The following is a 25,434-nucleotide window of genomic DNA, read 5'->3' on the forward strand; positions in this document are numbered from 1 at the left end:
TCGGAGATTTCCAATATCAACGATACCTGTGCTCGATGCTCGGGACACAAAAGTCCATTTGGCGGGTACCGACTCAACCATGTCTCTGTGCCCATCGTCTCTCTCATTCTCGGGAAATCAAGTCAAAGAAAGAGACCAACCCCTGAGCTGCTCTCATTCCAAGCATAGAATGGAGTCGCGCCGTCTGACGCGGCACCAAGTATCCTTCACAGACAAGAGGTGGTTGGCGATGATGATGCACACTGGCTGCTCCAGAACCCAAAAGTCTCCGCCGACAGCTACACCAACTCTCCGTCATCGAATCATCCGCCATCCGTCATCCGTTACAGCAGTCACGTCTTTACATCTCGGAGATAGTCGTGTTTACGCATGACGCGCCGCCAGCAATCAGCGCAGTTCTATATTGCAGTCGACACGAACGAGTCTGTCAAATTGACAAGTTAGTCTGTTTTCTGGCTCTAGGCTTGCAAAAAGGTTCCATGTCGCGTCGTTAACACGAGGGGCAAGGAAGGCCGGGGGGGGATTTGGGTAACACTGGAAATGGAACAATTTTGACTTCTTTTTTACGGTGATGCCTGTCTTAAACTATGACACGTGCTTGTGGCTAGTGTTGCTCAGATCTTGACTACCAGGCCCCTAGTTCAGAGTTCAGGGACACAGGCATCATTGTTTCTCTCTTCCTTCGAAAAGGGGAAGAGGACTCACAAGAAGTTCATGAACTAGCCGGGTATTATTCTTAACTCGCGCGTACACGTTTATCATACGTCACCTAAAAAATACAATCAGGAGAAAATCTTCCACCTCGAGCCCGCACACACCACACTCCCATCAAGCATCACTCCCCTAATGACAAGCCCAAATCTTCGGATTACCACAAAGCAACAACATCCCCATCCCCCCCCCCCCCCCCCTTTTTTTCAGCCTCTTTTCTCCAACCCCAGCATTTTTCCAGTAGCACAAAACTTCCAGCAGAAGCGTTAAACAAAACAAAATCCCGGTAGATGTAAAAAAGGCTCTTGATAGACATCTCACAACTCCCCAACCAGTCCATTTTGTCAGATTAGTCCCGCCCTCAACCCGGTTGGTATTCCATCAAGGAACGAAAAGCGTTGCAAGTTATCCATTGAGCCATGCCCTCTTAGAAAAGAAGGAAGCCAGCCAGAGCAACAATGCCGAGGGCCAAGTCGGAGATGGCAGTAGTCTCACCAGCACTGATGGGTACATGAGTACCAACAGGCAAGTTGCCATCCCCACCGATCATGCTCCCAGAGGGTGCAAGCTCGTCAGTTCCGTTGTGAGCCTGCGTAGGGTTGTGGCAGCCTTTGGGACAAGCATGGCCCTCGTGGTCATGCCCATCACAGGGCTTGCCGTTGCTAGGATGGTGAGGCTCGCCGCAAGTCTTTTCACCATGGGGGTGATGAGGTTTATCACATATTTTACCATCATGAGTATGGGGGGGTGTCTCGGTGCAGAATGGGTGATGAGGCTCCTTTTCGCAAAGAGTGGGCTTGTGGCAGGGAAAGTGATGATCCTCCGTGCAGTGGTCACCGTGGACGGACTCAGGCTGCTGAGGGTCCCTTTTGCTATGGGTGTATTTGATGGGACCCGTGGTGTAAGCAGGCTTGGAGTAAATTGGCTTGTCAGTACCGGTTGGCCTTTCTGTGTAGGTTGGCTTGACCGAGTAATTTGGCTTGCCGGTACCAGTTGGCTTGCCAGGACCAGTGGGCTTGCCAGGGCGAGTTGGCTTGCCGGAGTGCGTTGGCTTGCCGGAGTACGTGGGCTTGCCGGAGTACGTTGGCTTGCCGGAGTACGTGGGCTTGCCGGAGTACGTTGGCTTGCCGGAGTACGTGGGCTTGCCAGAGTACGTGGGCTTGCCGGAGTACGTGGGCTTGCCAGAGTACGTGGGCTTGCCGGAGTACGTGGGCTTGCCGGAGTACGTGGGCTTGCCGGAGTACGTGGGCTTGCCGGAGTACGTGGGCTTGCCAGAGTACGTGGGCTTGCCGGTATAATTCGGCTTATCATGAGTATAGGTCAACTCTCCAGTGTGAGTTGGCTCCTCAGTGTTGTGAGTAGGCTTATGAGTATAGATTGGCTTCCCAGTGTGGCTCGGCTCCTCAGTGTTATAAGTTGGCCTCCCGGTATAATTCGGCTTATCATAAGTATAGGTCGACTCTCTAGTGTGAGTTGGCTCCTCAGTGTTATAAGTTGGCCTCCCGGTATAATTCGGCTTATCATAAGTATAGGTCGACTCTCTAGTGTGAGTTGGCTCCTCAGTGTTATAAGTTGGCCTCCCGGTATAATTCGGCTTATCATGAGTATAGGTTGACTCTCTAGTGTGAGTTGGCTCCTCAGTGTTATGAGTGGGCTTATGAGTATAGATCGGCTTCCCGGTGTGAGTGGGCTCCTCAGTGTTATGAGTTGGCTTGCCAGCATAGGTAGGCTTGTCAGCATCAGTAGGCTCCTTGGTGTGACTCGGTCTGTAATAAGTATAGGTCAACTCTCCAGTGTGAGTTGGCTCCTCAGTGTTATGAGTAGGCTTATGAGTATAGATCGGCTTCCCAGTGTGACTCGGCTCCTCAGTGTGAGTTGGCTTGCCAGTATAGTTGGGCTTATCAGTATCAGTAGGCTCTTCAGTGTGAGTCGGTCTATGATGAGTATAGGTTGACTCTCCAGTGTGAGTTGGTCTATGATGAGTATAGGTTGACTCTTCAGTGTGAGTTGGCTCCTCAGTGTTGTGAGTAGGCTTATGGGTATAGGCCGGCTTCGCAGTGTGACTCGGCTCCTCAGTGTGAGTTGGCCAGACTGGCCAGGAAAGACTTAACCAAGGAAGAGTTGGCTTGCCATCATCGTTACTCCTCCGGACGTGTGCTGGCCTCCCAGAAATGGTTGCCCAGGAAAGACTTGGCCAGGGAAGAGTTGGCTTGTCAGTCTCAGTAGGCTTCCCGGATTTATTTGGCTTGCCCGTCTCAGTAGGCCTGCCAGTACCAGTAGACTTCCTGATTTGAGTTGACCTAGTCGGGGTGAGAATCTCATCATCAATGAACAGACGCCTATTGGTGTAAACGTTAGTTGGCCTCCAAGTGCCAGAGACCTTCACGGTATCGGTAGGCTGGCCAGTGTTACTATGCGTCTTCGCAGCTCTCCACGTGGCTGTCTTCCAAGTAATAGTTGTCCTGGTAAGAAACGCTTTCAGCACACACTCGGGAAGGGGAGGTTCCTTGCAAGTGCAAAGATTGGTATTGTAACGGCACTGGGGGCAATAGCAGACACCTGAGGTCCGGCGCAGGACAGAGCCAGTGTTATTCCGCTTCTGGCCTTCGCTTCGGGGCAGGACAGAACCAGTGTCATTCGACTTCTGGCCTTCACTCCGGCGCAGGACAGAGCCAGTGTTATTCCACTTCTGGCCTTCACTCCGGCGCAGGACAGAGCCAGTGTTATTCCACTTCTGGCCTTCGCTTCGGGGCAGGACAGAGCCAGTATCATTCCACTTCTGGATTGGGACTCCAGGCTTTGCATGCACCGCTGGAGCCTGGGCTTGGGCATGACCGTTGAGGAAAGCGGTGATGGCGAGAATGGCAACGACCCTCATGTTGAAACACGTTATGTAGAGTCAAACACCAAAGAAGAGTAGAATAAAATAAAGGAGTCAGACCTCAAAGGGCGTGCGAAGAAAAGACAGCAAAGGCAAATGAAAATGGGGAACAAATCAGCTTCTTATAGAAGCACTTGGGGAATAGCAAGCAGGTGACTGATTGTAGAATGAGTGATTGTTCGTCCGTCCATCTTGTATACCAACAGCATCATCCAAGAAAATAAAGTTTAGGAGAAAGTCGCGGGGTTTGACAAGCAGTATGTCATGAGTCGCGGTGAAGGGGGCTGGCCATCACTTAGCGTGTTCAGTCGAAGATTCATCGGTGTTGACGACGGTGGTTGAGTGAGAAGCCGTTTCCTAAACTCCGTCCCCCCTTTGTCCGCATTGAGACTTTATGATGTTTAAGGTTTCTTTGACAGGGGCATTTGGTCCCTAGGCTATACGTCACGTTATCTTAGGTGCCACACGGAAATATTTCCAAATGGGGGGAGAGGTAGAATATGAGACGTATTTAACTCGCCGGTGGCGTTTTAATGATAAAGGAGCAATATAGAACGCTGCTGTGTCAAGATCCAATCCCTTCCCTTCGAAAGCCACGGCCTAACGACAAAAGCCCCTTCGTGGCCGGAGCCACGCACCCGGAAAATGCTCGCTGTTGTATATGTGCTTCTTTCGCCGCAAACTCCACCTTTTTGCGTATAGTCTTCTCGATAGCATTTGTGGTAGTACCTTCTGACCTGCCGCCCCCCGCCCCCCTCCTAGATACAGACCAAAAAATCAATTACATTAACTAAGCGTCACTTGACGCGCTGCAATATCGGACCCGTAGTACTAATCCTCCTCGGGAGGTCCTGAGAACAGGCCAAATCGCATCCGGTGGCTCTAAAAGTTTATAAAAAGTTAGTGGTTTGGCCAACGGCAGCAGGACTGATATCAGATATAAGCGGCGACGTACAAAAGGCAGCTTAGGAATGACGACGGCTAATACAGCCAAGAAATTAATGATGAAGTATGCAAGATCATAGTGAGTGTAATGTGTGCTGAGCAAGAACAGCACAATGGGGACACTAAGCAGAAACTTCTTGGTCGGGGTGTATTGGGCGCCATTATCGATCTGTTCCCACATGTTTAGGTTGTCGAAGGCGCCGCTATTAAATTCGAAGGGGACACCGCGGACGTAATGGAACATAATGTACGAGCCAAACATGTACGTCATGTTGGTGAGGGTCCACGACGTCTCCTGGGAAACACCAGGGATAATGTCGTAGAGAATCTTGAGGGCGGCGATGAGAACAATGTGAATGGTCCAGGCTCCTAGAATAGAAATTCGAGCGTGTTAGCGTCGTCCACACCTTGCCACGCGTGACCGGTCAAGAGCACCGGCAACAAAAGATGAAAGCATATTTGGATGTCTTGCCATGTAGGGGCAGTTGTGGCGTTGTCAAGCTTAGTTCCTCGCTTCGTGTCGGTTCATTCATACCTTTTGCACTTGTCCAATTGGCGTTGAGGTTGGGCAGCACAGCTTGGTCACTGATTTGCTCAAGCGTCTCTGGAGGCTCATGATAGACTTGCAGAATGCTGCTCGATCTTCTCCTACGGGATGAACTATTTCGGTCGGCCATGTCTAGATATATGCTTCCACGACGCGGAGGTTTTGTGCCCGCGTCGTAGGAAACGGTGCGCTGGAGGAGAATTGGGGAAGACAGCTTGGCGGTATTGTCGGGTACGAGTAGAGGGGGAGAAAAAGAGACCCAAGTCGTGGATCAGAGAGCGACAAATTGCGAGGCGGTAATGCCAGTCTCTCGAGTCAACGGTTCAGGAGCGACTGTACCAAACTGCTTGTCGGAGAGGTATAACGGCAAATTTTTTACTCGATATTGAGTTGGCAAGTACGGGACGGCCACAAGGCTAGTTGTCTTGCAGCAGATGGGTGTTTGCGATGCCCAAGGGGAGAAGCGGCGAGTCCGGAGAGTCGACACCACAATGGACATTCGGGGGGGGGGGGGAGCAAAGGTCGTGACGAAGCGGGCGACAAAAGGCACAGCCAGTGGCCAATGTATGAATACAGTGAGCGATAGTACAGAAGACGATGGCAAGGAGACGGATGCCTTTGGGGGGCGATAGCAGCGCGCACAGATGGCAGAAGTCGATGATGAGAAAGGGCGGAGAGACTGGTGATGGGGAGAATGTCCGAAGGTTGGAGCTGGGGTCCGAAGGTGGGACTAGAAGTGGAAGTGTCGACTCGACAAGGAAAGCGCCAGAGCCAGACTGGAGCGGCGGGCAGCAAGCAGGCAGGAGCCAGGCACGCAGGCAACTGAGGCAAGCAGCGGGCGGGCAAACACCCGGCGGACATGAGGTGAGGGCTGGGATCAATTGGGACCAGTTGACATGTGCAGTCTGGGCTCAGGTGAGTGCGCCCCTAGCACAGGCCCGGCCGGCACTGGGTCCGACCTGCGGACACGGATGCTGTGAGTGGTCAGTTGTTGGTTCTAGAGCTCCAGTCTCGACACAACATACAAACACGGAGCAGACGAGGGTTCAACATTTATTTCAACATGACCAGGTCTGTCTTGATAGTCATCTGGTTCCCGCCCAATCTTTCTTGTGTCTCCTCCGTACCGACGCTTGGCCTCGGTGCTTGAGAAAGTTGACCGTGCCAGCGTGACATGGCATGGAGCTGGTCCCCAAGCCTTGCCGAGTCAAGTATGTACAAGGCCAAGACCAAGACCAAGACCCAAGATTTGGCTTTTTGACCCCTGTCGCGGGCATGGAACATGCAACGCTTCCATTACGTCTCCAACATCACCGACCTAAGAAAGTCGTATCCGTTTAGGACAAGGCAGCATCTACAGCCTCCAAATTGGGCGGGCGGGAGCACATGTCGACACGGCAATGCACACCCGACGACATGCATGCGCGCACGACATGTCAACACTAGCGCGTGCCTGGTGCTGCAGGCGCCTCGGTGCTAACTTGGCATCGGGAAATAAAGTTCAGTGTTCCCTAATAATCATTGCTCCATTTATCGCCAAGCACCCCATCATAGCTGTAGTCTTGCTGACGGCTAGGCGCACTCGACGACACACACACCGGCCGGCGCCGTCACCGCCTAGTAGAACGTGAGATTGACTTTGTTGAGACAAGCACATCACTGCCATTTTTGACTGCCATTCTCGTTGTCAATATCATTAGCTTGCTGGACTCAATGACCTGCTGGCCGTCTCCAGTACATGACGAGCATTGCAGCCGCAATCGGTGGGGTCTTGATGGGCCGGCGGCTGAGTTTGTTGAGGATACATTGGACTGAACATCTCGTGACACGAGGCCCCTTTCCTCTTTCGATGAAGCAAAGACAATGGTTATGAGCAAAGTTGACAACACATAACGGTACACACGGTACATGGACAAATTCATACACGTTGCTTTACACGAGCCTAGAGAGTTCCAGACGTATAGGGTAGCATCAGCAACTGGCGGCCCAAGTCCATGTCCCTGGTTAATCTTCGGACGCGGGTGTCTCCTGCCCGTCAATCATACAACCCGGCGACTCGGGGACGCGATATGATTCGCCCGCTTTTCAGTATTTTTTTTTCTTCCCCAGGAGGAAGACACTTTCGGCATACCTCGTACTGGTGCCCCGATGAATCATTTGTTGGTCGAGTCTACGTCAGATTCATTAAAGCTGCCGAAAAGTTTTGCAACGGTTGTATGATTCATTGACTCCTCAGACGGTAAAAGAGTGCGCATCCAACCGAGCCGTGCGTTGCGTGTGTGACACTGTTGGATTGCGACCAAGAGCGACTGCAGCCCGGGAGTACGGTTGGGAGAGTACATTCCGTGTAGTTGTACCTCTGGGAACTGCCGCAAAAAATACCATGGTCCCATGGACTGAATAGACTTGAGAGAACAGGCAGTATCGTCATTTGATTTTACTGGCCGTTGGCGCAGGACTGGTTTCGACATGAGCCTCAATAATGGGAATAAGACGCCAGGCGACGTCATCCACCCCGGGGACAGTGACGGCGAGAGCAACTACGAGCCCAAGATTGACCACGAGCCAATTCCGGAGCCAGCACCGCAAGGCATGGATAGCCAACTGTCAACACCTGGCCAGAAACGGCTACGCGATGAGGCCGGCGACGGCAAGTCTAACAGCTTCCCGCCAGCTGCTACCATCCATGAGCATGTGCTCTCGCGCGGTTCAAAGCGGCTCAAACTGAGCACATCACCTTCAAACCGCACTCATCAAGGCTCAGAGGAAGGCGAAGTTGATGAGTCTGAAACCGAAGCCAATCCTCGCGCTGCGTTGGAGAAGGGCAAACAATCTGTGTTTGCCAGTGCAGCGGAGGCCACGAATCCCCCTGCTCACTCTGCGGCAGCTTCTTCCCCTTCGGCAACAAACAGGCGTTCGACATCAGGTCACACGACCGACCAGGCCGATGTTGACGAATTTGAACCCTTCGCTGGAGCCAGTATGCCTCCTGAACCCCCTACCTATACGGTAGGTTCACTGTCACTGGGCCTGCCTGCATTATCTCGAAAGAAGCAGGGCTCATGGGCCGCCAGGTTCAAGGACTGGGTTCAGGTACTTTGCAAGTATAACCCGCAAAACGTCTCTGCAATCACGCCTACAGTGGCGACGGACGCCTTCATCCATTACCTTGATTCTCATAGTGGCCTGCGGCAGACGAAGAAGAAGGCAGCAAGACAAGCTGCCAAAAGTTTGCTACTTGCTGGCACGACACAGACCACGATTGAAGAAACCAAGTCTTCGACGGATGCTAGTCCGCAACAACCGGCCGCCGAGCCACCAGCAAAGACCCAAGGCACAAACGACGGCTCACCAGAGGAGGGCGAGGTCTCTAGTAACGGCGGCCATCTAGCGCCAACGGAAATGAAGTACACAACACAGAATGGCGACGCCTCCATAGTCAGAGAAGGCGTTCCAACTGGGCCAGAGGAGCTGGAGCAACAGCGAAGATACTTCCCCTCGGCTGCTGACCCAACCAAGATGTGTCTTTTGTGTGGCCTCGAAGGCCATAGGGCGGTTCATTGCTCTCGCTCCAAATGCAGATTTTGCGACAGCTATGATCACTGGGACTTTTGCTGTCCCAGTATCCAAGAACGATGCGACAAGTGCCGTCAATTGGGGCACAAGGCTGCCGCCTGTGTTGAAAAGCTGGCAATGACAGCAGACGAGGGCCTGGCTTGCCTTTACTGCAAGTCTTCTGAGCATCTGGAGGACAGCTGCACAGATATCTGGCGATCATTTCGCCCGGAGGAACAAACAATACACACAGTAGTGTATTTGCCCAGCTCGTGTGCAGTGTGTGGTGGCAAAGACCACCTTTCAGGGGATTGCAGACACAGAAGAGGAGTTTGCTCCAACCCTACCTGGTCCTTACAAAACCGCAGCCTCTATATGGACTATAGTTGTGACGCGTTGTCGATCGAGGATGCCGCCAACCCTGAAGGCAACAGGCAACCATTGCGGGCTCCTGAGACCAAGATTCGCGGCCACGCTGCACGGACAGCCAATGTCCATTATTCAGAAAGTGACGACTCTGACATAGAGTTCCTCGGCGGGAAGCCGTTGAAAGCACCGAAAGAGGGCGTCGGCCAAATTCGAATGTCTAGCAATATCCAGTTGCCACATTCGATGGGTAGTTACGCCGTCAACAGCTTTCAGCCACTCGCTGGCCAACCACCGCTTCCTCCGGGACCGCCGCCGTCAGGACCCTTGACAGGAGGCCAATCTAGTAGATATCCCCCTCCACCTGGAGCTCGCGGGTATCACTCCCAACCCCCAGCCCCTCCCCCTTCTCTTCCAACCAAGCCTCCTCCATCAACGCGAGGCTATCGCAGCGTGCCGCCACCTCCTCTTCCACCGCCAACCAATGCGAATAGGTCCAGAGGTGGACATGGCAACCAAGGCGGGCGGGGCGGAAGGGGCGGCGGCGGTGGTGGTGGTGGGAGAGGGGGACGAGGCAGAGGCAGAGGCAGAGGGCGATAGCGCATGTGATACATGCGGAAGGTAGCCGGTTGATTTGCATTTCCGCATGAATTACAGGGTTGGTGGACCTGTTTTATGCAGAGAAAGAGAGATTCAGATACCCAATGATGAAGTGTCACAAGCAATGAGGGCAGTATGTAAAAAATGCGACTTTTGCGCTTGAGATGTGATTGGCATTTGTATGGGTCGTAGCTGAGACGACATAGAGCCACATGATGACCAACTCGGAGGGACCGACCCGAAACTTTTCTTCAAGTTGTGGGTGTGAGGACCAAAATGCCGTGATGGGAGATGGGATGAACTTTGTGTGGTCATGACACCGATGAGCATGAAGGTCAGTGTTGGCGCACAATCCAATTGGCTGGTCTGAAGCGTCGTTTCGTTTCAACGCGTGCAAAACGTCGCGAACGCCACAGGCTGTGGTTGGACAACGACTTGAGGAAAGCGTGCATCACAGTGGGAAATAGGGTGAGAACGTGACATGGTGAAATGCTTTGGATTTACACGAGCAGGAATACTCAAGTCGACCACTATGACGGCGGGATATGCGACAGCTTTGGCTTTCAAGTTGTGTGTTGGTGATGGCTTGAATTTGGGTTAATGCGTACTGCCATCATGGGAACCATCCACTGCGGCCACACAAACGGACCACATGGAGCAAGAAATTTAAGATTAAGCTCTAAGTTATCATTTCGATTTCGAAATGGCGCCGGACCAGACGTTTCTCGGAAATGTAGTACGTAGTCCAAACCACGCATGAGCAGCCACAGCGGCCCGCGTCACCCGCGTCAAACATTTTCGTGGCGCGCGTGTCTCGCGTCCGCACAAGCCCATATGATTGGCCACAGCTGCCATCTCCCAACGTCGTCCGCACAAACGCTCCAACGGCTCTCCCCCGCGTAAAGGCCGCCATCAGATCGGCGCTGCATACGACATCCCTGCCCGCATCGTGGGAGGCCATCCCACTGGTCCATCACAGGTCGTTCTGCACCTCATGTGGAATCCAGAGACCGACTTGGCTAACCATGGCCATTGGCACGCCTTCCCATCGCGGTCGCGACGCCAGAAAATACCCGGCCAACCAGACCGTACGGTGCAGACAGACTGCCTGCATGCATACCGCTGGATCGTTCAGGACCACTCGATTCTTGAGCCTTGGTGCGGCGCCGAGACGAGGGTAGAATATGGATAGTTTGGTGGGGAGAGGCGACGGGAAACCCACGAGGCGGGATCAGGAGAACGAAAGAAAAGTGTGATGCACATGCGGAATATATACGGGCCCCCGCCTTTCATGGCCTCGTGCCCTCAGATTTTAATCAATTTAGCTGTTTACATGTTGATGCCTGTGCCTGGCTAGGAGTCCATTTTTTACCTCTTTTGAGACTTCTCAAGTTGAGGTATTGTCAAGGTGGAATTTTTATACCGGCTCACGACTTACACCGCAACTCGTGGCGGTGATATTATCTGATCGACGTGGTTATTTCTTCCATCACAGCTTTTGCTTCTGACAAGCTCAATCTTGGGTGTCACTCAGCTACCAGCTGCATCAATTGTTATTCCAACCATAGAATATTGGCTGGTATTCAAAATTCAACCACACCCGTTGCATCATCGTCACCCCAACCCGCCTCATCTCACTTACACTGTCCGCCACACTATGAAAGAGAAATGTCGCCCGCAGAGCAACTCTTCATCGCCCTCTTAAGAGATGACCACATCAAGGGCCGTCTCTTCTCGCACCTCCCCACCTCTAACATCGCCTCGCTCCGCCAGCTCTCGTCGGCATGCTGCAACCTCGTCACGAGGCACCTCTTCACCCGCATCACCATCAACTTCACGCCCGCCACCTTCACCAAACCCACCCGTGTGGCGGCCCTCAACCGCATCGGTCATCACATCGAGCACCTGACGTTTCAGATGCCTCATTCCGAAGCGACCTTCCTCCCGCCTCTTGTGCATCCGCTCACCGGGCAGGAGATATGCTTCCTGTACACGCCCCATACGAGCATGAGCTCCGCGCTCACTCGTCGCAAGTATGCCAACACGGAGCTGGGCGACATCCTGACGCAGCAGTATCCGCCGCTCTTCCACGCCGCCACAAACGTGCCCAGCTTCATCCATGCGTTTCACTCGCTCCCAAACATGAGGCACCTGACTATCCGCTGCCCCGGGCAGGATCCCAGAGAGAGGTACCGTAGGGACATTGTCGACTATGCGCTCATCAGCCTCCGAATCGCCGTGGAGAGAGCGCCGCTCGACAAACTCAACAAGCTGAGTCTGTCGTCGCTGCACCCCTCGGCGTTCAACTACCTCCGTCACACGCAGGGGTTCGGCTCTGTCCCCTCGGCGGGAAAACGCTGGAAGCAAGTCAAGAAGCTCAACATCTCTGTGGAATCATGGGACTTTCACGGCCCTTCCCCGGGACTGGACCACCTGAAAATCATCGACGACTACGTGCGCTTCTTTGCGCCGTCCCTCGACAAGTTCAGCTTCACGTGGATCGGGGCAAAGGGACCCTGTCCCGTGGCTCTGTCCTCCGATCCGCTCTTTGCGCCGCCCAGGTCGTCCAAGAAGCTCTTCCACGAAGTAACGTCGCCCATGTCGCCGCTGCCCGTCCGGCCGCCCCGGAAACCCATTCACTTCCCCAAGCTGCGCCACCTGCAGATTCGGAATGCCGCCATGAATGCGCCCCAGCTGAGCGACCTGATCAAGTCGCATAGCTCCACCGTCAAGGAATTCGACTTTGAGAACGTCGTGCTCGCGAACAATGGGAACTGGGAAGATGCCCTCGCGCCGCTCAGCAGAGACGATTCCTGGACGAGGAGCAGCATGGCGGCCGCGTCCGACTACAGTCTGGTGACGTGCGAGAGCGACGAGGAGCTGCCTAGTCCGAGTGCGGCGGCCGAAGCAGCCAGCAGGGAGTTGCTGGACCTGGATCTGGGCGCATCGGGATTCAGCGACGAGGAGAGGACCGTCGTCGAAGGGCTGTCGGAGGAGACGTCTGCTGCTGCCTCTGCGGCGCGGTCCGAAGAGAATGTCGGCTTCACGACCAAGTTGCGCAAGAAGCGGACCAAGAGGAGGAGGAGGAGACACGATGAGCACGGCTCTGATTCGAGGCCGTCGTCCTCGCACCGCCATGACAGGAAGCCGTCCAAGCTAAAGCCCAAGCCTTCCCGGGAGTCGGACAAGCACCGGCCCGTCACGCCCCCTTCGCCAAAACATGTCATCACCGCACCCATCCTTGCGGCGAACCCACACCCCGTTATCCTCCAGCCGGCCGTCTACGACCCGTCCTGCTCCGAGGACGACGGCATCTCCGCTGTCCAGCGCAACATTGAGCAAGAAGAAGCGCATAGACTCCTCGCCGAAGACGCAGCTGCGAGGGTCAGCGCTCTTCAGAGGGCTAAGGAGGCGGTCCTCTCGAAGCTGAGCAGGGAGTTTTCCGTCAAGAAGGGCAAAGCGGCTGATGCGGTGGCGGCGTGTAGGTTGATGGCGAGTAGGGAGTGGACGAACGACATATGTGCGATGGAGGTGGTTGTTGAGGATAGGGGCCGCATGGAGAGTCGGAGCGCGTTGGTGCCGTTGATGTTTAGCCGTTCGTGAGAGTCATGTTGGAAACGAGTGGCAGTGAGGTACAGGTTCCTTTTTTCTCTCTAACGATTTGTAATGAAGTCTGATGACCGTCATGACTTTCTTCTTTCGTCTTGTATTGATCATCTTTTACCTTCTTTTATTTTCTTACCTGTCTCTATCAATAGCACATTACTTGACGTAAACCACTTGCCTTGCCCAGACTTGACAAGCGCACGGCTGCATCAACCTCACCTACTAGCCGCTCGTTACTGCGTGTTGTACCTGCGTCACATTATCCATCATATCAGGACGATCGGAACTCGTATATTTTCATTCTCGAAGGGAAAGGGTTGTAGCAATGTCGATCCGTCCATCCATGCAGTTTCACAAAAAATCCAACGGTGTTTATAAAAAAAAAACGGTTCACCATCAAAACTCAGCAAATCACCCGCTCTCCTTGATAACCGTCTCCAGAGCCTTAATGTAATCCTTCACCTCCTTGGCCCCCGTCAGCGTGATATCCCTCCTCTTGCCCTCCACCGCCACCACCGGCACCGCATCAGCGTCCATCGTGACCTCCCTTAACCTCGCCCTCACTTCCCTCAGCCCCATCTCCTTATCTCCCACCAGCTTCCTTGCCTCGTCCTCCCCTACCCCCGCCTCCACGCACGCCTCCACCAGCGTCTCGTCCCCGGACGGATGCTTCGCCTCCTCAAAGTACCGCCTATACAGCCCTTCTACCAGACGGCTGGCCGTGTCAGCTCCCCTTTGCCGCTGAATCTGCTGAATTACGCGGTGGGCGTGGAGGGTGTTGCCCATTTTGCCAGTGAAATTGAGCTTCACGCCGTGCGGTTCCAGGAGGGACGTCATGTGGGACTGGTACGCTTGTTGGGCGGCTTCATTGTCAAAGTGCTTTTCACGGAGGTACCATTCCTGCTTGTCGGTGGCGTCGGAGAAGTCGGGGAAGAGCTGGAACGGTTCGAAGTGGAGGGTGAAAGTTACCGGGGGTGAGGTTGCTCGGACTTGGGTGAGGGCCTCGTCCAGTCTGCTGGCGTCTTTAGCGGTGGGTGAAGCGGGTTGAAGGGCGAGAGTGGTACAGACCTCTTCTTTGCCAGGTATGTCCTGAGAGGGTTGGCTCTTGTTCTGGAACACCCCCGGGGGGGTTGGCTTGATCTGAGTGTTTTGAGGGTGATGCGATGATGGGGGTTGAGATGCTTACCACGGGCAAATGGTATCGAGGGTGAATGACACTTGCGATTCATACATGGTCCCAGACTCCCAGCTACAGATACGATAGGTGAGGCGTGTGAGCCCAGTTATACTCTGCTTTGGAAGGCAAAGCGTCTGATGAGAGGAGAAAGAGACAATCGTTGGCTTGGAGGAATGGTTCCAAGTCTGATGAATAATCGACCGTCACAGCAGGAAATAAGTCGATGCGGGGTGAGGAGAGCCACCACCACGCCTCTCCGTCTATCCGACCCAGATGCAAAAAATGGGATGCCTTGAAATTGATCGCTTCGTGAGGGTTTCTCCATGTTAAACGTAAATACACCCAATAGATACAATGTTCAATCAAAGTTCATCTTGGTACCCGTATGCTTCACAACCGCACCCGTCAATCTAGCAACTTGGATATCGGCAGCCTCTTTGAGCGGCTTAGCTGCCTTCTCCGGAGCCTCAGTCTTGGCACCCGAGCTATCGCCCGCCGCTTCATCCCTCGACTTGAATCCATTCCGTCCTTGTGAGGACCTGCCCTTTCGCTCACCACCGTTCGCTGGCCTCTGTGCGTCCTTGCCAAAACGCTTCTTGTACCGAGACTGATCATCTTCGGCCAGCTCCAGCTTGAGTTCTCGTCCCAGCATGCGGTTCACCCACCACTTCCTCGTCTTGAATTGCTTCTGCTGGTCTTGTTTCCTGTCCTCTGCGTCGTCGCCATCGTCGAAGTCGTCTTCCGTCTCAACCGCCTCCTTCACCTTGACGAATCCCTTGACAGCCCAAGCGGCCGCTTCGGGTTGCTTGAACTTGACCCATCCGTAGCCCTTGCATTTGCCCGTGTCTTCAAACGTAGCCACCTTGACCCAGTCAATTTCTCCGCACTTCTCAAAGTTCCGCCACACATCCTCCTCTGTTGTCTTGAAGCTCATGTTTCCCACAAAGATTTTCCGGCTGGCATTGGGGTCGACGTCTTTATTCTGCTCGGCACCGTGCTTGACCTTGCCGTCTGGTCCCGTCTCCACCGCCTCAGGTTCCTTCTCCTTTGCAGGTCGTCCTTCAAATGACTTGGAGTCCTTGATCAGAAGCTTGCGGTGTCCGAGTTCTGTCTCTGATAACGCAATGGCAGCAACCTTGCCGCCAATGTCTGTGAAGTCAACATAGGCAAAGCCCTTGTTGGCGGGCTTTTGGCTTTTATCTCGACCAGAGTCTTTTGACGTAGGAATTTTTATCCTCGTGATTGAATCATCAGTAATGACTCCGCCGGAGTTGTCCACAAGCCACTGCCTCAACTCTGCCGCTGTGACGGTGAAGGGCAAGTTGCCAACCCAGATGCCGTGTTCTGACCTGGCCTTTTCCTTCTTGTCATTTTGCTCGCCATCGCCATCTGCCTTTCCTTTTTCGTCGCCGCTGTCATTCTTCGCGGGAAGGGGTTTGCCTTTTTTCAGAGCACGCCGAGCCCGTTTTGATGGTGGTTCGGGAAGACTAAGGTCGACCTCGATCTCGTCAATGGCAGACTTGCGCTTAGTGGACGTGACTTTTTCCTCATCCTGGAGGACAGTCTCTTCTTTAACACTTTCCATTGGTCAAATACAGAGTCGCGAAAATGCCTGTACTCCGAATAATGCAAAAGGACTGCTTTGACAAATCTCTCGTCTACAGGTCGATGCCAATCTGTAGAATCCTCGGTGGCCAGGCGAATTGGCATCCAGCCAGAAATTTTTCCCTTGGTGTAGCCAGGCGATAACGATAAGCTACTCCCGTACCAGCAGGGGTAGTTGGACCATGTGGGAGGGGTCCGAGAGTGGAGTGCGAGAGTGGGGTTATTTCCGCCCCAGTCAGATGAAATTCATTGGGTCGAAGCCTAAAATGAGTTCGCCAGTAAAAACTACCGTGGAATAAATGAAAGAGGCATCCTATTAGTTTACGTAAGAGACTAAGTATATAAAGTGAAGCACTTAAAGCGTATGAAGTAAAGTTAATTATTTGCATATTCAGAATATATAAGTATTCATTACTTAAAGTATTTATTTATTAATTTATTAAGTTATTAGCTTATTTAAATAAGGTTAAAAAACGGGCTAGATAAAGGGCATCTAGCCCTTTTTTTTTTTTTTAAATAAGTTAATAAGCTAATAATAAAAGTACTCGTAATTGTTTTAATATGTTACTTAATAGTACTTTATTAGACCTAGTATAAGTAAAAATACTCGATAAGGGTATTCTGGAGTAGATACAAAGGCGGCACCTTAACACATTCAAAGGGATTTGTAAGAGCTCTGAGCAGGAGGCAACTACCAACGTTGGGAGGTATACTATTTGCGACGCGCAGCTTCGGCCTCGGGCTGACCTCCGCGCAAATGCACACATGCAGAGACCACGGGGCATCAGGCCAGGCTTGGCTTCCTTCTTGTTTGTTTGTGCCATGCCGAGTCAATAATAGATGGCGCTGGGGGCGAGCATTTCAGGCGCGGCAGGGCGGACCCACGCTAAAGCCGCCAAAGCTTAGCTGGGCGGGCCATCTGGTTCAAGCCAATATTATAACCAGACCACTCAGTCGCTATGTGCCATGAGGCTGAGATGCTCCGGTGCCCCCAGTTCTCGAATCTGGTCTTCTGGTCCAGTCTGGTGTTTTCAACATTGAAGGCATTTGCCATTTGTTTCCTGCTGCTGCATCTGCCTACATAGTGGCTAGTTACAGCGTACCGAATATAGCCAACCAGTGGCCGCCCTCCCATCGCTTCGCCATCTCTCATCTTCTTCCATCGCCCATCTGCTGTCCGCCTTCCGCAAGCGACGTTGCTCTCCTCGGTCTCTCGCCCTCCTCTCTCCAACCCCCCGGTCACAGCAACACAACGTCGCTCCACTCGCATTCGCACAATCGCATATGCCATTTTGTAAATCCGCCAGCGCCCACTCAACCGCTGTCCTGCCACCCTTCCACCCCTTCCAACCGTCCCTTTTAGTTTTCTTGGGCTGCCACCCAACGTCCCAAGTTTGCCAGCTAGGGCACGCCTACTGGACCACCTGGGCCTCGCCTTAGCTTTGACCGCCTTCTTTCTAGAGTCGGCTGTGATTTGCAGGCTGCCTTGCGTCCTCAGCCGGCTGTTCCATTATTACGACTCCCGTTTCCCGTTTCCCATCTCGCCCTTTCTGCTTCCCCTCACACAGTTGTTGCCTCGCTCAACCTTCATCCACCAATCGTCCCATCGCAACACTCAACCCCTTACATTGCAAAGTATCCGCCTCTGCGACGGCAACTGCCACTTCGTGTAGTGAATAACACCTTCCAAGAAATCGTACTGCTGCGACAAACCTTGCTCTGTCGGTTTCATTGTCGCCCTTGACGGTTTCGCCTCGGTCAAACGGGCCTAAAACTTCATCATGAATGTTTTGTTGTCGCCGCAGCCTCCAGTCTTTCCACACCACCACGAAAACCCTCGATTGTCTCCTCAGCGATCCGGTACGTATAAATCGCCACGAATCCTGCGTCACAATAGTCATTTTTTTTAGTGTTTCGCTACGGGCCCGCAACTTTCTCCTTTTTGTTCTGCATCCATCATGGCTAATCCCAAAAACAGTTTCACCACTGCTCGGCATGTCAAATCGAAAGCGAAAGGCTGATGACGATGGAGATGAAACCATGTCGCCATTGAGCTCGCCTGCTATCTCAGCTCGACCACTTGCCCGCCCATCGAAAAAATTACGATCAAACGAACTTACCGGTCGACCGCTTCCCTTACCTCGACTTCTGGAGACTCTTGATGCCAGCCAGCTAAGGATGGTTCTGGAACGGCTTTGTGAACGCCACCCGGACATTGGACAGGAAGTTGTCGTCGGAGCGCCTCGACCGTCTGTTTTGTCTGCCCTGGACGTTTTGCAGGACTATCACGTCAAGTTGAAGGAAGCCATACCTTACGGCGAATCAAGCCCTGAATATACCTATTATCGAGTCAAGGAACCCCTGACTGCCCTCATCGATGCTCTATCCGACTTTACACCCCAATACCTCCCACCTATCGAGACACAGCCGACTACATCATTGCAGTTCCTTGATGGCGCCACAAAACTTATCCACGACCTGCCCAACTGGGAACCCCAAGCCTACCGCCATCACAAGGAAAGTGCATACGATGATATTTCACGAGCCTGGGCTCTGGTCATCACCGAGGCTGGTAAACGAGGTGGCGGTCTTAACTTGCACACTGGCGGATGGGACCAGACGCTGTCTCGTCACAATGAACAGTCAGGAGGGCGCCTCGGCACTGCCATGTCCGCCATGGCTAGCAGTGTAGGCTGGATGGGTCCGGGACCTAGCACACAAGGCAACCCGCCTGAACAGCACTCTATTCTCAACCAACTCATGTCCGGCTCATACGGGTCCCCCGTACGGGTTGGGCCTTGGTAAAATCTTCGATTCTCTACAAATGTGAACACAAAAAAAAAAAAGAAAAAAGAAAAAAAGAGCTGGCATATTGTCCCTGGTGACACTATCGCGGACAACAATTTCACGACACATGATGACGACCTTTCTTTTGCATTAAAGGCAGCATAGACTTGGGAGTTGATACTTCATGCACACCCTGGATGAATTGGCGTTTTTTTTTTTTGTGAACCTGCGTTGCATTTTCCCTTCTGCTATTTTGAGAATAGTAGGAATCCTTGTTGCTGGTTTGCTTGCATTTGGGGGCTTCTTCATTCCTACATTTTTTTCTGTCATCTTGTCCCCGCGAATGTAAAGCGGCTCCTCTGTATGCATACATTCTCTACACTGTGTAGGTAGTAAAATCTTGGCGGAGGAAGACCTCAACTCTGGGCAACGCAAACCTCATCATACCCATTATTTTGGTAATATTAAACTCGGTGGCTCCTGCTTTTGGCATTACCAGAACATGTGTCGTCCATTCGCTGTTTAAGGTCTGGATATATTTATAGCAACTCGGCCACGTCAACCACTGTAACCAACGACGACTAGTCCTAACATGTTGTGAGCTTAAACTGCCATCACATTCGCACTTTTGTCTCGGCAATCAATGGATATAAATAGCCACTAACTGGTCTGATGATTACGGAGTTAGGGAGTGACGGATCTTATCAAGGTGGGCAATTACGGCCCTTGCCGAGATTGCTGCTGACTCCATCATCTCGAAGTTGCCATCACATCACGTGCTCACCCGTTTTCCAAGTCAGACGCGTCGAAGCTGAGGAACGCGACGCAACTGCACCCCAGATGTCAAGGTGGTCAGCGGTGACTACTGAATGACGGTGCACTCCCTGACGACGCTAATCATCGGAATCCATACACGAAATCTAAAAATCGATGAAACACAGTGCTCTGACTCTGGCTTATCATGCCTGCGTGCGTGCATCCCCTCTGGTCTTCTGTATGAGGCCGTTCACTGACAATTGCCAGCAGCCCAGGCGACCAACATACCTCATGGGCAAACCCATTTGAGGAGGCTAAACCACGAGTGTCGGGCTGGACAGCCAAAGAAATTGCCACGATCGCTTCGAAACTTGACAAGCAACTCGGCCCAGAATACATTTCGTCTCGGTCTGGACCTGGTGGTTCACGCGTGCATTACCTCACAGCTGAGAAAGTAATTGGCTTAGCCAACGAAGTGTTTGGATTCAATGGATGGTCATCATCCATACAGAATATTCAAGTCGACTTTGCCGACGAAAACCCTCAAACCCAGCGCGTCAGCATCGGCCTCTCGGTGATCGTTCGGGTTACGCTGCGAGATGGAACATACCACGAAGACATCGGTTACGGCTCAATAGAGAATGCCAAGGGAAAGGCAATGGCCTTTGAAAAGGCCAAGAAAGAAGGTACAACAGACGGACTGAAGAGGGCGCTCCGAAGCTTTGGAAATGTTCTTGGCAACTGCATCTACGATGCAGACTACGTGAAACAGGTCACGAAGGTCAAGGCGCAGCCTGTGAAAAAATTTGACCAAGATAATCTCCACAGACATTCAGACTTTGTCAAGAAGGACGCCTCGATGAGTGGGACACCTGTGACGGCCGGGCCTGTCAAGAATACGACTGGGCCAGCTACTCTAAAGGTGGAAGCTACGGAGTCTTTTGAAGACTTCCTCGGTGGTATGCTCTCCTCAGACGGGTTCGAAGAAATCGAAACTGAATATCAGTAGAACTCGACGAGGCCGACTTCTGTGTTCCAGGAGAAGGCCATCCGGACGAAATCGTTGTTCACCAGCCGGGCTCCGTGCGGACACAAGTACAGCATTCGAAGCCGCCATCCAAAGAGCCAGGGCAAGCACAAGCACAGGGACCAAGCCGGCCAACAACTAGGGCTATGTCAGGAGGTTCCGGGAATCGAGCACCGCAAACACCGAATAGTGGTGGACATGTGCAATCTGGTAGCGCCGTTCCAGGTTCGCCGCAGATGAACAATATGCCTGCCCCGCCAATGCCTCCTCCGGGGGGCGAGACAGCAATGTTTTTCTCCGCTAGATCTATCAGCCGCAATATTGATGCCAGGGAACAGGGGCTGGCCAACTCCCAAGCTTTCAATCCTAAAGCTGAAAGCCCGTCAATCAGGAAAACGCCTGGGATTGACCATACATCGTCGAAACCGGTTTCCAGAAACGGACAACACCTCCCGCCGGCGAACAGCCAGTCTGGTGCACCGTCATCTAGCGCTACTGGCTTTACTCCAGTCCGACCAGGGGGACCGGCAACTAGAGCCAATCTGGTCAACCCATCTCTTGACCAAGCACGAAGGATTGGTGCGCCTGGGGGTCCTGGAAGCCCCCTAGCAAACAGAGGAAGCTATAGACCACCCACAATGAAGAGACCTTTACCTGGTGAGACAGGCACGGCAAGAGTCCCTTTGGTTGACCTACCAGCCAACACACCTGCCCAAGGCAACGGAACGGATGCGGCCGCTACAACAGGGGTGGCCGGTCTCGATGCGAAGAGACAGAAGACGGGGTAATTTTAAACAGACACTGTAGCTGGTTCATGACGGTGTTATGGCGTACTTATTTTGGGCTGGAACAGGGACATGTATGTATTTCTTGAGCGGAAATGACGACTATTAATAATCATTCTATGGACCAGGACAGGACGTACCGGACGCCGGCACCGGTAATGGATAAAAACCATTTTTCTTTCAAAAAAAAACTCTCAGCGCTATTGAACACCAGGCTCGTCTAAATGTAGGCTGTGAAACGCGTTTATCTAGGTATAAAACTGTGTCTGTAAGTCATGACAAATTGCGCTATTGCTGGGTGTTGTCGGCTTACTCGTACGCATTGGTCGAGAAGTTAAAGCCGCCCACAACATCAGAGGAGTGCTGCTGCATGGGAGCTGCATCGAGGCGAGCTGGTATCGTCTCGCCGGTGACGGGCGTAGTTGTCCCCATACTCGACCCGTCTTCCTGCTCGTCGCTAACTCTCTCATATTCCGTCCGCAGGGACAAGTACGCCTGCGTGAGCGTCTCTTCACGCCGACGTGCCTCCTGGAGAAGTTGCTCCAGGTCGCGGATTCGCTGCTCCTTGCGCTCCCGGTACGCCCTTTGCGAAGCACGATTCTGCGCCCGGCGCCGCTGTATGGGATGGGGCGGTCAACTAGTTCATGGCTTGTCCAAACACGACTACTGGTGATGCCTGACGCACGGACTGGACGCTCGGGGGAGCGTTGCGATATCGATTCTCCCTTCGCCGTGGAGGCCTGGCCTCTGTGTCTTGGGATAGGTGCGGCGCGGATGGTTCGCTGGCCGCGCTGGTTGGACTTGTGTACACGAATGGCGTGTCGTTTATGAATTCCGTGTTGTGTACAGTTGGATTTTAGGTTTTTGTGGCTGTTTGGTCGTTGCTCGTGGGTTGTTGGACAGGGGCTCACTGGGAACTGATGGAGGGCATCGAGATACGGATATGCCATGGGAACGTGTGTTTCCGCCATGCTGGACGCTTGCGATCCTGGAAGCGTCTGCATGCATTCGAGAACGTCTAGCCATGAGATTGGAATTGGTGGCGAGGCGGTTGCTGCGGTTTGGGGCACAAGTTCCGCTGAGGATGGACTTCCAGATTGATGATCCATGGGTGATGGATGGCGTGGCTTTTTTTCATCACGATGTTGAAGCTTGGCATTTTGCCACTGTTCACTGGATTACATGCTACGGAACGACTGGAATATAATAAAGTTAGGTTTAGATCTGGATATGGGCAGTACGATGGCCGCGTCGTTTCGCGCTCGGGTTGGTTCCAAGTCGCGAACGAAGCGACAGGCGGATGGAGAGGACGACGACGACATCAGCGTCGAGTCGAGGCAGAAACGGAAGCGAGCCAGTCCGCTGGGGCGGATGCCGATGGCGGCTGTGGCGGATCGAGGATGGAATGGGAGGGACGTGGGCATAGTGCTGGGCAGATGCATTGGTTGAACTAATTTGAGCTTTCAAAATGTCTGGTTCTAGTGGTTGTTGGGTGTGTTGGACCATGATAACGCATCATGGCCTATATGACCTGTGGCGCAGTTGGTGCAGGGCAGTGCCACGACGGGGGTCGTCTGTGTGAATCCATCCGCAGATTCGTAATTGGAATGGTGGACTGAGCCCAAGACGCGTTGGCGAGGGAAAGGCGAAAGCGAGGCGAGGGTGAGTAGAGAGGATTGGGATGATGTGCTTGTCGCCGGCTTGTAGAGTCAATGGGCCTCCGAAACTTGAGCAGTGTAAGTGGCTCTTGCCATGTTGAAAAAAAAGTCGGTTTGGAAAGGCAATTAGAAATAGACTCACCCAAAACACCAGCCCATGCGGATCAAAATCAATATGTGTGGCGAACGCATGCACAAAGGAGGAGGAGTGCCACATTCTAGCGTATGCCAATGATGTATGAACGAGCAAGCCGTCTTCTCTCTAACAGTGGTGAATTACTTGAGTGGCTCGTCCACTTGGTCGCTGACTGGCAGTCTTTTGCCAACATTGGACGTTTCGCCTGTCACGACTCACGACTGGGGCATGATTCCACCAGGAACTGGGACGACCAATGGCCCATGGACAGTCGCCGGGACCAATGATTCAATTTCCCATCATCTCGGTACGGGCCTTACGGAGCAGTCTGGGCAAAAGCTAATTGTCGTTCGGTGCTCCGAAACGTCCTCCGTCGGCCAGCATTTCTCCAACCAACCCCGCAACTCGACGACAACATCTGGCATCTTCACCTGTGCCATGTAAGGAAATACCAGGACAATCATGGACCACCAGTCTCATACTACCGCCGGTTCGCTCACCGGATGGAGCACACCCAAAGTCGCAGCAAATAACACGACGAGACAATACTTTGAGCACTTCTCCGGCCAGGCCTCCAGCACCAACACCATCCTCGCTGCCTCTCTCAAGGAACAGTACCCCAGTCTCAAACTCTCCATCCTCAGCGAGGTCGACCTCTTGGGCTTCGCAGCAAACGGCTTCGCGAAATGCATCCCGCTCGCTGATGACGCCGCCAACTCGGGTCTCCCATCATCCGTCACCATCAACGCCTACCACCCGGCCCAGCGAAGTGCCCGAGGCAGCAATGGCCTTATTGCCCAGGATATTCGATTCGGCAAATTCCACTACCAATGGCAGGCTTACGACTTCATCCTGTACGTCGCCCATGGGCTAGATGGCTCCTCGGGACTCAGCAGCTACACATATGCCTATCTCCTGTCCAGCGACGAGCATCAATCCGAGGCCCTCGTCCTTGCCGCCGGGAAATGGACCAGCTCGCTCCATGAAGAGATTTGGGTCTATGACGGCGGGTACTGGTCCAAGAGTGCCGCACTGTACCAGAGCGTCATGAAGGCCTCGTGGGATGCCGTCATTTTGGACACCCAGATGAAGAAGGACCTGATCAATGACCACTTGTACTTTTTCCAGTCCGAGGACACCTATCGCCGGCTAAAGGTGCCCTGGAAGAGAGGCATCATCTACTACGGACCCCCGGGCAACGGCAAGACTATTTCCATCAAGGCAATGATGCATACTCTATACAACATGAAGCCTGAAATCCCGACCTTGTACGTGAGGTCGCTGGCCTCGGTGAGTTATCAGCCCCCTTCCCCTTTCCCATATCCTTATGGATTGGCCGTGAGAGAGAAAAAGGGAAAAAAAAAAATAATAGGTTTTGTTTTGGCTAAGTGAGAGCAAAACCACAGTTCATGGGCCCAGAGTACTCTATCAAATCCATATTCTCAAAGGCACGACAATTCGCGCCCTGCTACCTCGTCTTCGAAGACCTCGACTCGCTGGTATCTGACTCGGTAAGGAGCTACTTTCTCAACGAAGTGGACGGGCTCAAGGAAAACGATGGCATTTTCATGATTGGCAGCACCAACCATCTCGAACGTCTGGACCCAGGCATCTCCGTACGTGAAACCCACCCTCAGAAAAACACATTGGTGTGAATTAACATGTGCTCCCTGCGGGGGGGAGAACAAAATTACAGAAACGACCCTCCCGCTTCGATCGCAAATACTTGTTCCCCAACCCTAATCTCCGCGAGCGAATAGCCTACTGCCACTTCTGGCAAGCCAAGCTCAAGGACAACAAGGAAATCAGCTTCCCTGACAAGTTGTGCGACGCCATTGCCCGAATCACGAGCAGGTTCAGCTTTGCGTACATGCAGGAGGCGTTTGTAGCGGCCTTGCTGGCGATTGCGCGGGACGAGAAGCCGGATGGCATCATCACAGCAATGGACGTGTTGACGGTTGATGTGGCGCATGACTGGGTGGAAGTCTTGGATAGTGCAGAGGATGACGAGGACCCCGAGCTGGAGAAGCTGGTGCTGTGGCGGGAGATGAAGAAGCAGGTCAAGATACTGAGGGACGGTTTGAGAGGCGGTGACGGAGAGCTTGATGCCGACTTGGTGTCTGTGTAGGTTCTGTACTGGGATAATTTTGGGACGCACATCATGGTTGAGAATGGTTTAATAGTACATTTCTTTCTGTTATACGTCTCTTATGAAAGGGTGATGTTTTGTTAAATCTACATTGGTTTCTGCAAACTGCGCCCTCTGTTTTTCCTGACAAAGGCATTGAAATG

The 25,434-nt window shown here is 52.9% G+C and overlaps 11 protein-coding genes across 11 annotated transcripts; 6 read left to right on the plus strand and 5 right to left on the minus strand.

The window, feature by feature from the left end:
• Window positions 1-916: 916 nt before the first annotated feature.
• Window positions 917-3,589, minus strand: J3458_005447 (uncharacterized protein; the record flags this gene model as incomplete). Its single annotated transcript, XM_066118806.1, has 1 exon — window positions 917-3,589. One exon carries the CDS (start codon window positions 3,587-3,589, stop codon window positions 1,139-1,141), a length of 2,451 nt encoding a protein of 816 aa, XP_065976327.1. The 3' UTR covers window positions 917-1,138.
• Window positions 3,590-4,423: 834 nt separating this feature from the next.
• On the minus strand, window positions 4,424-5,932 carry ORM1_1 (sphingolipid homeostasis protein orm1; the record flags this gene model as incomplete). Its single annotated transcript, XM_007812465.2, has 3 exons — window positions 5,073-5,932; window positions 4,548-4,906; window positions 4,424-4,474 (listed from the first exon to the last, which is right to left on the minus strand). The coding sequence occupies exons 1-3, from the start codon at window positions 5,212-5,214 to the stop codon at window positions 4,424-4,426; spliced, it is 552 nt and encodes a 183-aa protein (XP_007810656.1). The 5' UTR covers window positions 5,215-5,932.
• Window positions 5,933-7,057: 1,125 nt separating this feature from the next.
• J3458_005449 (uncharacterized protein) lies at window positions 7,058-10,254 on the plus strand. The gene has a single exon (XM_007812466.2). It carries the CDS (start codon window positions 7,554-7,556, stop codon window positions 9,603-9,605), a length of 2,052 nt encoding a protein of 683 aa, XP_007810657.2. The 5' UTR covers window positions 7,058-7,553; the 3' UTR covers window positions 9,606-10,254.
• A 655-nt stretch (window positions 10,255-10,909) lies between these two features.
• On the plus strand, window positions 10,910-14,563 carry J3458_005450 (uncharacterized protein). The gene has a single exon (XM_007812467.2). The coding sequence runs from the start codon at window positions 11,274-11,276 to the stop codon at window positions 13,206-13,208; it is 1,935 nt and encodes a 644-aa protein (XP_007810658.2). The 5' UTR covers window positions 10,910-11,273; the 3' UTR covers window positions 13,209-14,563.
• On the minus strand, window positions 13,623-14,440 carry NOP13_1 (Nucleolar protein 13; the record flags this gene model as incomplete). The annotated part of the gene is made up of 2 exons (XM_066118807.1): window positions 13,623-14,223; window positions 14,280-14,440. 2 exons carry the CDS (start codon window positions 14,438-14,440, stop codon window positions 13,623-13,625), a joined length of 762 nt encoding a protein of 253 aa, XP_065976328.1.
• Window positions 14,564-14,677: 114 nt separating the features above from the next.
• NOP13_2 (Nucleolar protein 13) lies at window positions 14,678-16,111 on the minus strand. The gene has a single exon (XM_066118808.1). It carries the CDS (start codon window positions 15,971-15,973, stop codon window positions 14,747-14,749), a length of 1,227 nt encoding a protein of 408 aa, XP_065976329.1. The 5' UTR covers window positions 15,974-16,111; the 3' UTR covers window positions 14,678-14,746.
• Window positions 16,112-17,325: 1,214 nt separating this feature from the next.
• On the plus strand, window positions 17,326-19,567 carry STS1_1 (Tethering factor for nuclear proteasome sts1). The gene is made up of 2 exons (XM_007812469.2): window positions 17,326-17,853; window positions 17,972-19,567. The coding sequence occupies exons 1-2, from the start codon at window positions 17,775-17,777 to the stop codon at window positions 18,796-18,798; spliced, it is 906 nt and encodes a 301-aa protein (XP_007810660.1). The 5' UTR covers window positions 17,326-17,774; the 3' UTR covers window positions 18,799-19,567.
• Window positions 19,568-19,741: 174 nt separating this feature from the next.
• RAD52_1 (DNA repair protein rad52) lies at window positions 19,742-21,351 on the plus strand (the record flags this gene model as incomplete). The annotated part of the gene is made up of 3 exons (XM_066118809.1): window positions 19,742-19,749; window positions 19,807-20,495; window positions 20,546-21,351. 3 exons carry the CDS (start codon window positions 19,742-19,744, stop codon window positions 21,349-21,351), a joined length of 1,503 nt encoding a protein of 500 aa, XP_065976330.1.
• Window positions 21,352-21,657: 306 nt separating this feature from the next.
• J3458_005455 (uncharacterized protein) lies at window positions 21,658-22,319 on the minus strand (the record flags this gene model as incomplete). Its single annotated transcript, XM_066118810.1, has 2 exons — window positions 21,658-21,963; window positions 22,038-22,319. The coding sequence occupies 2 exons, from the start codon at window positions 22,317-22,319 to the stop codon at window positions 21,658-21,660; spliced, it is 588 nt and encodes a 195-aa protein (XP_065976331.1).
• A 147-nt stretch (window positions 22,320-22,466) lies between these two features.
• On the plus strand, window positions 22,467-22,802 carry J3458_005456 (uncharacterized protein; the record flags this gene model as incomplete). Its single annotated transcript, XM_066118811.1, has 1 exon — window positions 22,467-22,802. The coding sequence occupies one exon, from the start codon at window positions 22,467-22,469 to the stop codon at window positions 22,800-22,802; it is 336 nt and encodes a 111-aa protein (XP_065976332.1).
• Window positions 22,803-23,604: 802 nt separating this feature from the next.
• Window positions 23,605-25,270, plus strand: J3458_005457 (uncharacterized protein; the record flags this gene model as incomplete). The annotated part of the gene is made up of 3 exons (XM_007812472.2): window positions 23,605-24,432; window positions 24,549-24,758; window positions 24,839-25,270. 3 exons carry the CDS (start codon window positions 23,605-23,607, stop codon window positions 25,268-25,270), a joined length of 1,470 nt encoding a protein of 489 aa, XP_007810663.2.
• Window positions 25,271-25,434: the final 164 nt, after the last annotated feature.

Source organism: Metarhizium acridum (genome assembly GCF_019434415.1).
Source record: "Metarhizium acridum strain ARSEF 324 chromosome Unknown scaffold_31, whole genome shotgun sequence".
NCBI classification, from domain to species: domain Eukaryota; kingdom Fungi; phylum Ascomycota; class Sordariomycetes; order Hypocreales; family Clavicipitaceae; genus Metarhizium; species Metarhizium acridum.